Genomic DNA, 12,710 nt, shown 5'->3' on the forward strand with positions numbered 1-12,710 from the left:
GGGGAGGGATATAGGTTTTCATTTTTTTAAGATTCATATCGAAGTGATTTACTTTTTTATATTTGTATTTTCACTAACATTTTCTCTGTAGTAATACAGCTTTTGTTACACATGGCATTATTTTTTCAGATCAAACGACTTCAGGTGGAATATTAAAGTTAGAAGCCCGTAGTGTATCTATTATCATGAAAGCAAAATATGATCCTTTAGTAAATTATTTAGGAAAAAATGTTTCAGCTTGCCATTTCAAGAATTTAGTTGGGCCAAAATTTTACGTATGCATACACATCTATACACACACATGTAAACTTGGGAGAATTTGGTTAAAGAAAGGAGACATGGAAGGCAAAGCCAGCAAGGGGAAGAGATAGGAGAAGGTAGGATATGTGCTGGAAAACAGTAAGTTCTGCAGACAGTTGGGATAAAGCGCTCAGATAGGGAAGGAGACAAAAATAACAGGAAAGGTTGGAGCCAGGTGTTTGAAGCCTTAAATGCCCAGCTAAAAAACATTCGGGCTGTTCTCTAGCAATTCATAAGAAAACAGTTGTGGATAAAACCACGTCGTTTGGTGATGCTGAGAAAGGGGGTGCAGCACTGCCCAGCCCTAGAGACTGGTTTGTTCTCCTCAGGGTAAATATTTGAGTTGTGAACTTCTGTTTTCAAGAGAATATCTTGCAATTATGTGTGGCAGTTCAGAATGCCTGGAAAGTGTTTTGTTTTCTCAGACCCAGCCATTTAATATTGCTTGTTTACAACTATGTTCTGAACCTTATTTTAGGAGCATATAGCTAATAAAAATGGTGTTTATTTAGTTTTCTTTCTAGGCAATGAGGCATGTATGTGTATACTGTACAGGAAGTGAAGCAAATGAACTAGTATTAATTGAGGGCCGGACCTACCACACGGTATATAAGCAGTTTTAGACCTTCTATCTCATTCAGTCCTCATAAGAAGTTCTTACAAGGAAGTAGTGGTTGTCTTTTTTTTTTTTTTTTCAACGTTTTTTATTTATTTTTGGGACAGAGAGAGACAGAGCATGAACGGGGGAGGGGCAGAGAGAGAGGGAGACACAGAATCGGAAACAGGCTCCAGGCTCCGAGCCATCAGCCCAGAGCCTGACGTGGGGCTCAGACTCATGGACCGCGAGATCGTGACCTGGCTGAAGTCGGACGCTTAACCAACTGCGCCACCCAGGCGCCCCTGTCTTTTTTTATAGGCAAGGGAATTGAGGTTTTAAGGGGTCAAGTCCAAGTCACATAGCTAGTAGTTGTCAAAGGGGAGATCCAAACATGGGTCTGCCTACGTGTATGAGAACTGCCAGTCGTTCATAGCATTGTTCTTTGAAGCTCTCAAAAGTCTACAGTCAAGGGACTGCTGTGCTCTTCCTGCACAGCAGCTTAAGGCCAGGAGGTAAAAGATGGTGAAAATGGAGAGCAGTTGCAAGTGATATCTGCTAGCATGCAAAAATAAGAGAAAATGGGCCAAGGGGAGGATCCCTGCTAGCCAGGCGGAAATGTCTGTTAGAATATGCAGGAAAGGATCAGAGCGTCATAGGACTTGAGTGAATGTGGGCCCAAGGGAGGATTAGTCGCAGTGATTTTATCAGAAGTGAGTCATCTGACAGCTCTAATCAGAATCACCCCCTTTATTATAGCTGAGGTCATCCATGTGCTTTCTCTGATGTGCCTGTTTCAAGAAGAGATTGATTCCAGACAAGTGAAACATACCTGAAGATTCTGGCCTGAACATTATAGTTGACCTGACAAGAAAGTGAGCTTCAAATTTGTCACCTCGGTGGTGGTGGTGGTAATGTTAGAAGTACTCAACAGTCCGCGTTTTCATTCTACCGCATTACTTTCCAGACTCATTCCAAACCGATTCCTAGAGGGGGAGGAAAGGGGAAACCTGCTTTCAGGAATCTTGAGGCGTCACCTGAAGTGATCAGGGAGTAATTTTTTTTTTCTTTTGAATTTCCTGTTTGATCTTTAGGCAGAGCTTTTATTCATGTCCGTATCTGTTTTAATTCAAAAATAAATTATTTTACTGGTGAAGTGTCTCCTTCCTCCCACCCTAAATCTCCCAAGTAGAATGGACAGTGGGAAGGTGGTGCTGGTTGGACTGAGACTTGGCGGTTCCCCATCCTTACCCGGAGCAGGTGCCCAGCCTGCGCGGCACTGTCTCCCGGGCTTTGTGCTGCTGCCCGAGCTCCTGCACGGGCTTAACACTAACACAAGGGTTGGCTGTCTGCCTGTTGATTTTGCCACATGTTCTGACTCCCTCCTTTCCTTCTTCCTCTGTCCTCAAAGGTATGGAGTCCCTATTTATCACACTGACATGGTTTCTTTCTTTCACTTGATTGGCTTGACTTTTTAATTTTATTTTTGTTTTATTTTATTTTATTTTATTTATTTAATTTATTTTATTTTATTTTAGAGAGTGTGAGCAGGGAAGAGGGGCAGAGTGGGGGCGGGGGGGAGGAGAGAGAGAGAGAGGGAGAATCTCAAGCAGGCTTCACATTTAGTGCGCAGCCCATCGCAGGGCTCCATCCCACGAACCTGGGATCATGACTTGGGCCGAGATCAAGAGTCAGACCTTCAAGCGACCGACCACCCAGGCACCCCAATTGTCTTGATTTTTTTTTTTATTTTTTAAAAAAAATTTTTTTTTTTCAACGTTTATTTATTTTTGGGACAGAGAGAGACAGAGCATGAACGGGGGAGGGGCAGAGAGAGAGGGAGACACAGAATCGGAAACAGGCTCCAGGCTCTGAGCCATCAGCCCAGAGCCCGACGCGGGGCTCGAACTCCCGGACCGCGAGATCGTGACCTGGCTGAAGTCGGACGCTTAACCGACTGCGCCACCCAGGCGCCCCATGTCTTGATTTTTTAAGGGCTTGGTCTCTTGATGGGTCTAACAGATTTACTTTTAGATTTTCTTTTTTTGTCTTACCAGGGGAATGTAACCAGATATCTTACATCTACTGATTCTAGCAGGTACCTGTGTTTTCTTCATGCTGCTGCTTAATTTTATTTAAGGCCCAGTAGGTGTATGTTTGTGACCTGACAAATGGCAGCCTTAGCCCGAGTATTGTGTGTTGCCTGTCTCTTCTGGCACTCCAGTTGTGTGTGTGTGGAGCTGGGGCAGCGAGAGCAAATTGTCGTTTCTGTCTCTTGGACGGAAGGACACCTCAGGCCAGCAGGTACAAAAACTAACTTTAGGTCGCGAGTGAGTGCCAGCTTTATGGCTGTTGTCTATGTTTTGTTTCCTAGTCACACCCAACTGATTTCCAGTTTTTGCTACAGTCTTGACAAGAGTTCCATGCTCTTTGGTTTAACAGCAGTGAGGGTTTCCTTTGTAGGGTATTTTTACACCTAAATCTTCTACAACAAGGATTTGTGCTGATTTACTGTTACTGAAGACTTAGGTCATGTTAAGCCCCGAGCCTTTTGTCGAGGGTCTCATTTGTGTCCATCCTGCTTCCTTCTGAAACCCTATTGTTCACCTTTAACTGATCTAATCTTGCTCGATCCCATATTTCCCCACAGTCCCTCAGCAGAACTGTTTTTTGTACCAAATGAAATTACATCTGATCTTTTGAATGACCTCCACTACAAAAATTACTTTTTACATAGGTCTTGCAGATTTTGAAACTTTTTTTTTTTGAAGTAACATATCTTTGGATCTTCATAACCATTCTGTGAGATGGGCAGCATGAAGACAGTTACTACTTATTTTATGAAGGGGGAAAGAAGGTACCAGTGGACATGACTTGCAGCCTAGTGGCGAAGCCAGGACTTGACCAAGTCCCTGGGGTTTCGGTCCCTAGCAGTTTCTACAAACATTTTGTGAAAGACTTCCAGTTTTCCCAGAATTGGGATAATTTTATTGTGTAGGTTGAGTTGTCTACAAAGATGATAGCTCTAAAATATTTTACGATTTTTTTAAAAGTCTTAAATTCAAGGAAGAAAGAGTGGATTTTCAGAATTTCCTAATGTTGCTGGTTCCTATTTTAAACAGGTTACAGATGTTTACTTCCTAAGAACAAAGCAGACTAAATCAGAGAAGATAGTGACTAAGTTTTCATTTTTCTCTTTATTTCTAGGGGTAGTATTTTGCCCCTCCTTGTTGACATATTGTGAGAAGGTCATGGGTGAAATAATCACATGATGTGGTTCTTAGTAGGAATTTTTGTGTCCATGAGCATTCTTAATAGTAGTATTGGAGGTCCTCTGGCTCTTGTGTGTTTTTGAAAACCTAATAGAAATGGTTTATTTTTATAAATCTTAAAACGTCAAACTTCTTTACTTTTGGCTGGAATTTAAAGACTCTGATTAGAAGCCCTGGTTGGCACTAGATGGGCATGATCATTTAATCATTCTTGAAATTTGCTATTTGTTTGTAGACAATGAGTCCATGGAGAGAGAACACCATCAAGCGAATGGTCTCGAAGGCGCCTCATAGCTGGTCTGAGGCTGTGCTGCAGTGGTGGAGAATGTCCACCAGGTGGCATCAAGGGTTTGCTTCACTGTTGGCTCCCCAGCTAACACTTGAAGCCCATTTAAACTTCTGCCCTTGTGAACTATGGCTCAGCTGCAGCTGTGCCCTCAGTTCCGGTCCCTGGCTTCCCTAGCCGCCACTCCCTTAGTGCTGTTTGTGCTCCGTATTGGCATCTGACCACATTTTGCCTCTGGTGAAAGCGGTGGGGTTGACTCTTCCTCTAGATGGGAAGCTTCTTGAAAACAGACACCAGCTGCATTCATTGTAAAGCTTGCCCCTTTCTGTTTTTCCAGCAGCGGCAGCCATAGCGCCTCTGAGTTGCTCTGTTGAGTTGACATCTGTTGGTGATGTGTAGGCTCATTGTGGATCTCTGTAGAGTTCACCTTCAGTATGGTTTTTGCCTTGAAGAGTACGTTCATTTCCTCAGCTTCATGAATGATACGTTGGAGGGGTGTAGGGTTTTGTGCCTATAGATTGTGTACTTTCATAAACTTTAAAGTGAACCCTGATCAGCCACTTTCACTAACTCCAGAGACAGTAGTTGCAGAAAGCGATTCTGTAGATGGGGCTTCCCTGTAGCCCTGCCGTTGGTCTTGGCAGTGGAACCTCTGTGCGTGCCAGACAGCAGATAGCCATGGCATTTTCAGGCTGTGTGCCATGTAGGTAGAAGCTAGAGGAAACCAGAAAAGAATCCTTGTAGCTCTCATCCCTCTGCCTTAGCTGGGCTCCCAGCAGGGGCTCCTGTAGCAAGCAGCTTTGATCAGGAGCAAAATGCCTACTTGTACAAAGGAAGGACCTGGGAGGGCCAGTAGTACACTTGCATATTGTAGTTGGATCATATCATTTTATTGGAGGCCATTAAGGAAATGGATGTCCAGTTTTCCTTTTTCAGAAAACGGATATGGCTTTTAAGCCAGTTGGAAGGAAATTTGAAAAGGCTCCATAATAATGTTATTTCATTATTAGAGCAAACCTACATAGGCAACCAAGTTGTTTGCAGGCCTGACCCTGGCTCTGGCTCTTCTGTTGTATGGATACCTTTCTATAGTGCTTGGTTCGATGACATTCTGAAGTTCTGTGTTTGATAATAGGCCCAAGAGTGTGCAAAACTCTGAGCCAACGGCATTTACATTTACTTAATTGAATTTAAAAAATGAGCCACAGTCAAGGCGTAACTGGAGATAGTAATACCGACGTGGTGCGTCTGGCTGCTTTTCTGAGGCCTATTTGTTGAGCTCCCTAGTGAATTTGATAAACTAAAGCCATATTTTTATTTCTAGAGCCGGGAGTTGCCAAGCTGGGTTTTGACCTTTGGATGTTTAGAGCACCAGAAGTTCTGATTATGTGATGAAGAGAAAAATGACAGCTTTTCTTGCCGTTAAAAACCCAGGACTCACTCATGACATTCCTTTGCCCTTTGTCCTACAAACAGAGCAGAGGATGTGACCTCTACTCTTTGGGATGACATTATTTTAAAGAATGTGATCAGAATTGACCTGTTAGATGCTCATCTTCTCTGCGAATCTCAATTTTGGTTTATTCTTACCTTTGGCAGTTGAATTTAAATCCGTTGGTAAGGTAGCTTACAAATGCCTTTTCAGAAACGCATTAAAAATCTTTTCAGGAAAAATTTGGGAACTCCTAGCACAAGTTAGCATTGCTCACATGACTGCTTTGTTTTTAGGTGATCGGGGAGGATAATGTGGCGGTCCCCTCGCACCTTTATAAGGTGATCCTGGCTCGCAGAAGCCCAGTGTCCGCTGAACCACTGGCACTGGGGGCCTTCGTGGTGCCCAATGAGGCCATTGGCTTCCAACGCCAGTTAAGTGAATTCCAAGTGAGTCTTCAGGACCTGGAGAAGTTATCAGGACTGGTGTTTTTTCCTCATTTGGATAGAACTAGCGGTATCAGGAATATCTGCTCTGTGGACACCTGTAAACTCCTGGATTTCCAGGAGTTCACCCTGTACCTGAGCACGAGAAAGATTGAGGGAGCCCGATCAGTATCCAGACTGGAAAAGGTCATGGAAAATTTGAAGAACGCAGGGATTGAACCAGATGATTACTTCATGAACCGCTATAAGAAGAAACTAGAAGAACTCAAAGCTAAGGAGCAGTCAGGAATCCTGGAGAGAAAGCCATCTTAGTTGCCATCTCAGAAGACGTGCGAGAGCATCTCTAATGAAGCAGGTGTGTCCTCTCCAGGCTAATGTATTTTCGTGGCTTGGCTTTAAAGAAATTATGAAATCCTAAACTTAAGACTAAATTTCTCTCCAGAGATAAAAGATCCAAAAGATGAGAGATCAGTATTTTATTTGATGTGGGAACTGATTAAGGAAACTGTGAGGTCTGCAGGTTGTGTGCTGATCGCGTGTCAGGTTCACAGGACTCTGACCACAAGATGACATTGTTTTTGCGTCCCTCTGGATGTTAGCACGTGAACGCATTTTGTTTTTGTGCCTCCAGGTCATGCACTGTGTGTGATGTATCTGCTCAGCTTTCTTCAAGTCCAGTGTTGTGTGTTTTCTTTCTCTAGGACCCGAGTTGCTCTTTGAGGTGGCTTTTAGACATCCTCTGTGCGTTGTCCTGTCCACGTGTGTTATAGTGGCATAGATTTGTTTCTTCTTCTCACAGACCTGCTGGTCCTCCACGGGTGTCATACAGAAGCACTCGGCTACGTTTTCTGTGCGCTTAGTATGTTCTGTGTACTAAGCTCAGTGCTTTACATGTATTATCTTTCAGCGACTCTCCGAGGTAAATCCCACTGTCCTCATTTTACACACGAGGAAATTAAGGCTTAGGGAGCTTAAGTGTTTTGTCCAGGCTTCACCTTTCCAAAGAAGTAACTCACAGAGGTAGGAGGCATGTGGGGCAGAGAAGAAAGGACAGCGTGAGGTAGGTTCAAATAATCCTCACACAGAGGCTTTTGACTCAGAAATATATATATATACACATGGGGATTGGTGATCCTGGGCCTGCTTGCTAAGAGATTGCTTGTCTGCCATCGAACCAAATCTTGAATCCTCTGACTTAAACCCTCCTTAGCTCTTTGGGAAGAAATAATCACAGATATTTGAAAGTTAGGGGGCATTGCTTTTTTGGAGTCTATCAGAGCCCCTACTTGCCTCCAGGGATGCAGTTCTTTTAGTGACCAAATGGTACCAAATTGGTACGTTCTTTGCTTTCCAGGTGAGCAATTTGTTCCAAAGATTAAGCGACCTAACGAGGGTCTGTGCCCACAGAGTCGCCAGCTCATGATTTGTTCCCCTTGTGCCTGCTTGTCTACCTGGGCAGGAGACGACAGGGGGTGCTTTGGGCCACAGGCTCAGAGACCATTCTAATTATCTCTAGGGGAAACGACGGCTGTTTTTCTGAGCCAGATCTCTAGATTTGGGTTTACATGGAATCCTTTCAGGGACTGCCATAAGTATAGGCCGCAAAATACCTTAAAATAGGGCACAGGAGCATCTAAATGTGTCCTATCAGTGCTGTTCCGTGTGGTATTACGAGAACAGTTTTTGTGGTGTTTGGTGTGTTTGTCTCTAACAGAAATGCAAGGCTTTAAGCTAAAGGTAAGATGGTAGTGATTGACCTTGTTCTCCTTTATTTGGGCAAAAAACAAAGAAGTTGGGAGGGTCAGAACACAGTAGCCTGACGAATCCAGTGTGTTTTATCACACTGTTTGCCATTAGCTTATGCCAGTCCTCTCTTCTCAGGGATGAAGAGCCAAAATGTCACTGTGACCACAAAATCTGTTACTTTCTCTCCTCACTGGAGAGGTGATGGTGGGGCCTCCCAGTGCGGTGCTTCTCTCGGCATGAGGGGGCGGCTCTGTGGGAGAAGTCCCGGGCGCTTAGCATGCATCTCTGGAGGTGAGCTCCCATCTTCTTCCCCCACGTCTGGCACTGTGCTCTTGTTCTAGCCTGAATTTCCTTCAGCCTTGGACTTCCTTCCCATGCTCTTCTCCCTCCTAACCCTCCGCCTAGATGGTGGAGAATCTTGATTTTTAGATCAGTAAATTTAGGTGCCTTAGGTTTTTAGTATGAAAAGTGCTACCTGGTCATTGTGAAAAGTAGAAATGCTTATAACAAAAAATGCAGTCTCCCAGTCTTCATTTTAACATGGAGAAGTTGTGTTGGTCTACAGGAGTGAAGCCTGAATTGTCTGAACACGTCCATTAAGAGTCCCTCCAAAACAAACTGAAATGTGAATACTAGATAGAGCTTAGAATTTTCCCCTGGATCAGATCGATGCTTTACACGTGTTATCTTTCAGTAACTCTCCGAGGTAAATCCCACTGTCCTCATTTTACACACGAGGAAATTAAGGCTTAGGGAGCTTATTAGGGAGCTTAAGTGTTTTGTCCAGGCTTCACCTTTCCAAAGAAGTAACTCACAGAGGTAGGAGGCATGCGGGGCAGAGAAGGTGGGACTCCCCTGGTAGGCCTGCTGATTATTTGGACGCAGCTGCAGGAGATCCGTAAGCCACTCCCAGCACCAGGTCTGTCCCCTCGGACCAAATAAGCTCATATTACCCACCTTAGCAAGGAACCATCCTCTTGGTCCCTCCTTGGGGTCTGCTGAGTCCTCAGGCTGGGTCTGGGCCTCCGCCTTCTGTCCGCTGATGCTCAGGGGAGTACCCTGGCCAAGGGGGAGGCTGCTGTGGAAGAACAGCCGTCTGCACGGGCTCTGCTGCCAGCAACCCCATCTGTAGGTGAGGAGCACTCCCTAATGTCCCCACCCCCAGGGACATCTTTATTTGAGACTCCAGGCTCTTTGGTCTCCGGATTGAGAATATTTGACCAGTGTTGTATGCGGCAGAGGTAGGATGGGTGTGCCAGCTCCTTACTGCGGGCTAGCATTTCTGCCTTGTACCTTGACCTTCAAACAACTGCAAACCTCTGCCCCTCCGTCAGGCCTCTGAAGCACACAGAGGAGAGACCGTGTGATCCTGAGGGAGCACGCCTGCAGGGCTGGGCTCAGCCCGGAGCAGCCCCACTCTCGGAATGACCGAGTGCTGCCGTCACCTGTGCTCTCTGTCTCATCCCTGGGAGCATGTAAGTGTCACTTACATCAGCAGCCCATCCCTGAAGCTGTCCCTGCTCACTCCTGCACAGCCTCCCCCAGTGTGCCCTTACCTGTCCTGGGCACACTCCGCCTTCCCCCTTGATCCTTCAGTTCATTCTGCTGGAAGCGGTCAAGGGGGCCTCTCATCTGGCCCGGAACTCCTGCTCCTGCCTGCCTCCACGCCCCACCTCTCAGTCCAGCCTCGCCTCCAGGGACCAACCCGCAGGTCACTGGAGAAGACCAAGTGCAGGAACTGGACCTCAGTGTGGAGCCTGTGTAATTCGGGGTGTGCAGTGGGGATGTGGTGAACGGACTTCTCTTTGGTGTTCCCGAACATGCCGTCATGGCCTAGGGGCTGGTCAGCCCCTGAGTGCAGAGTGCCTCTAGGGGTCACTGTGGCCTCATGCCACACTGCAAGACTCAAGAGTCTGTTGGGACTGTGTCCGACAAAGAACTTACCTCTAGCTCTGTAAGCCACGAAGGGTGCAGTCAGCTTCAGACGTCGGGCTCCAGGCTCTCAGGCCAGATGAAACAGGCCGTCTTGTCCAGTAGGCCTCATGTTTGACTCATCGGAATGTGAGTTTTTCCCCCAACTTTATTTTGAAAAATGTCCTTACAAGTTGAGGGGAGAGTAAAGAATGCTCTCTCCCTTGATATTTTGTCCCATTTGCTTTCTCTTTTTCTCGAACCATTTAAAAGTAGTTCTCTGGGGGGGGCACCTGGGTGGCTCAGTCAGTTAAGTGTCCCAACTTCGGCTTAGGTGATGATCTCGCAGTTGGTGAGTTCGAGCCCCGGGTCAGGCTCTGTGCTGACAGCTTGGAGCCTGGAGCCTGCTTCGGATTCTGTGTCTCCCCCTTTCTCTGTCCCCTCCCCTGCTTGCTCTCTGTCTCTTGCTCTCTCAAAAAAAAAACAAAAAACAAAAAACAAAAAAACAAAAAAACATAAAAAAAATAAAAGTAATTGTTTGGTTAAAAAAAGTTGTAGACATGACACTTTATTCTTTAATACTTTGGACGGTATTACCTAAGAATAAAGACTTTCCCCCATATTTCCAGAATACTCTTATCATATCTGTAAGAAAATTATCAAGAATTCAGTATCATCTAATGAACAGTGTCTTAACATTCACCTAGGTTTTCCCCAAAAGTCTTACACTTTTGTTTTGAATATCCATGTCTCAGTTAAGATTTGATTATTGTATTTTGTTGTCACGTGTAGTCTTTGTTAATCTAGAACATTCTTCCCAGTGAGCTTCAAAGAGAGAGCTTCGAGAGAGAGTGCTCCAGTGAGTCGTGACCCTTGAGCCCCAAACTTCCAACAGATGTCCACCAGCTGGTCCAGCTCAGGGCGACTGCACTCGGACATGTCCCGGCAGCTCGCGTGGCTCCAGTTCATTAACCGCCAGGAGCTGGACCATGTTGTCAGGTGCTTCTTCACAAATCTTAAACTGGAGCACCCGTGCAGCCTTGCTGTACACGTGCTTTGCCCGCTGGTGGAGTTTGAAGATGAGCACGTCTTGAGTGTTCGGGCTTAGAATTTGGGTTCAAAGCTCCTGCAGGCTAATTCCCAGACACCTGTAGACCTCTTCAGGGCTATGGGGTTCAAGGTGAAGAACATCTTCTGTGATCCTCAGCATTTCTTCCAGACTCACCCTTAGTTTGGCCTATACCTCCTCTAGCTGCAGTATTTTATCCCATTTCAAGCCTTTGTACTTAGCCAGGAGCTTGGCCCAAAACTCCCAGTATGTAGAATGGTGCACTTGATGGCTGCTTCACAAGCTACCCTGAAGATTAAGTTCTTTTAAAAGACTGTGAATGGGAGAGAGGGGTTGGGGTGGGGAGAGAGAGAGAGAAGGAGAATCTTAAGCAGGCTGCACACTCAACATGGATCCCACAACCCTGGGATCATGACCTGAGCTGGAATCAAGAGTCAAATGCTTAACCGACTGAGCCACCCAGGCGCCCCTGGAGTCTATATTTTTTAAAGAAGCAACAGTGGTAATTCTGATGATTCTCCCAAGATTTGGAACCAGACCATGCCCCATTTTGCTGTCACTCTCCCCCAACAAACACGTTCCCTAGATAGGAATCCTCTGAAAGGTGGTCTACGAGCTCATGAGTATCAAGGGAGAACTTTCTTCTATCGCTTTGGGTCCTCAAGTACCCAATTTTCTTTATTATTGAGCTTCATAACATTAAGCTGAAACTGTCCCTGTAACTCACTGATCAGTGACAGGCCCCAGTGGCCATCCCAGGCTACACAGAGCTGGCTGGCATCTGCTTTCAGCTGATGGTCCTTTAGAGATAGCAAGCCCATAATGCTCAGGCATTTGTGGATTTCAGACCCGCCACCATCATGTTACATGGCCTTACAGTGTGGCAGCCACGTCTGGGCAAAGCATCGGATGCGGTGGTAGCAGTGCTGAATTCAGTGCTCCCTTGTTAGGGACACTCCACTTCTCTTCCTGTACCATCGGTCCATATGGAACTCGCTCCAGCCACCTGTTTCAGGTCTTTTTCACGTGGTCTACTGTCACGTCACTTTCCCATCATGCACTCAGTCAAGTTTTGGAACACAAATGTGGGGTTGTGTGCATGCCGTACCGTTAAGATTTCGTTTTAGTGTAGTTTCTACCCATCTTGAGTGAGTTCACATTCCTGATGATGCTGATTTGGCCATCTGACACGTTAGCTCTGCCTCCCAGCTTTGAGATTGCAGATTGGATAAACAAGCCTTCAACGGGCCTGTTGAAAACATTGAAGGAGACAGAGCCAGGGAAGATCCCTTTGGTAAACATTTTATATGGATGATAATGATGTGTTCTGATGTTTTCTAAGTTCAGTTCTCTTCTAATTCTTTAAGAGGGAAAGCAACACTAAGTCGCACAATGCTGTCACTCCAGGACAGTAAGAGTGCCCACTGAATCTTCTTGCTGCTCACGGCACGGCTGGGCCAGCACTCGGGACACCTGCTGTGTGCAGGGAGGCGAGGCGCACTTGGGTCCTCATCCCACCTTCCCACCTACCGACTGGGCAGCCTTCTGCAACTGCCGTCGTTTATCCTTCTAAACCAGGTTCCTGATCCGAGAACAGGTGGAGGATGACTGGCAGGATTGTTTGAGGACTGAATAAGCTAATATGTACCTTGG

At 45.8% G+C, this 12,710-nt stretch overlaps 1 protein-coding gene across 3 annotated transcripts in view; it reads left to right on the plus strand.

The window, feature by feature from the left end:
- Window positions 1–12,710, plus strand: part of EXOG (exo/endonuclease G) — a 43,671-nt gene that overhangs the window by 20,085 nt on the left and 10,876 nt on the right. Inside the window, exons 6-7 of one of the 3 annotated variants that reach the window (XM_047099224.1) lie at window positions 6,182–6,686; window positions 8,213–10,346. In XM_047099224.1, coding sequence (XP_046955180.1) covers window positions 6,182–6,643 — 462 coding nt within the window. In that variant the 3' untranslated portion in view covers window positions 6,644–6,686; window positions 8,213–10,346. Of the gene's footprint in view, window positions 1–6,181; window positions 7,638–8,212; window positions 10,347–12,710 lie in introns of those variants that run through there. The other 2 variants (XM_047099225.1, XM_047099223.1) reach the window with 2 other exon arrangements.

This window comes from Lynx rufus, unplaced genomic scaffold (assembly GCF_022079265.1).
Source record: "Lynx rufus isolate CCGP_SWC_20201006 ecotype Redwood Valley unplaced genomic scaffold, mLynRuf1.p SCAF_5, whole genome shotgun sequence".
NCBI classification, from domain to species: domain Eukaryota; kingdom Metazoa; phylum Chordata; class Mammalia; order Carnivora; family Felidae; genus Lynx; species Lynx rufus.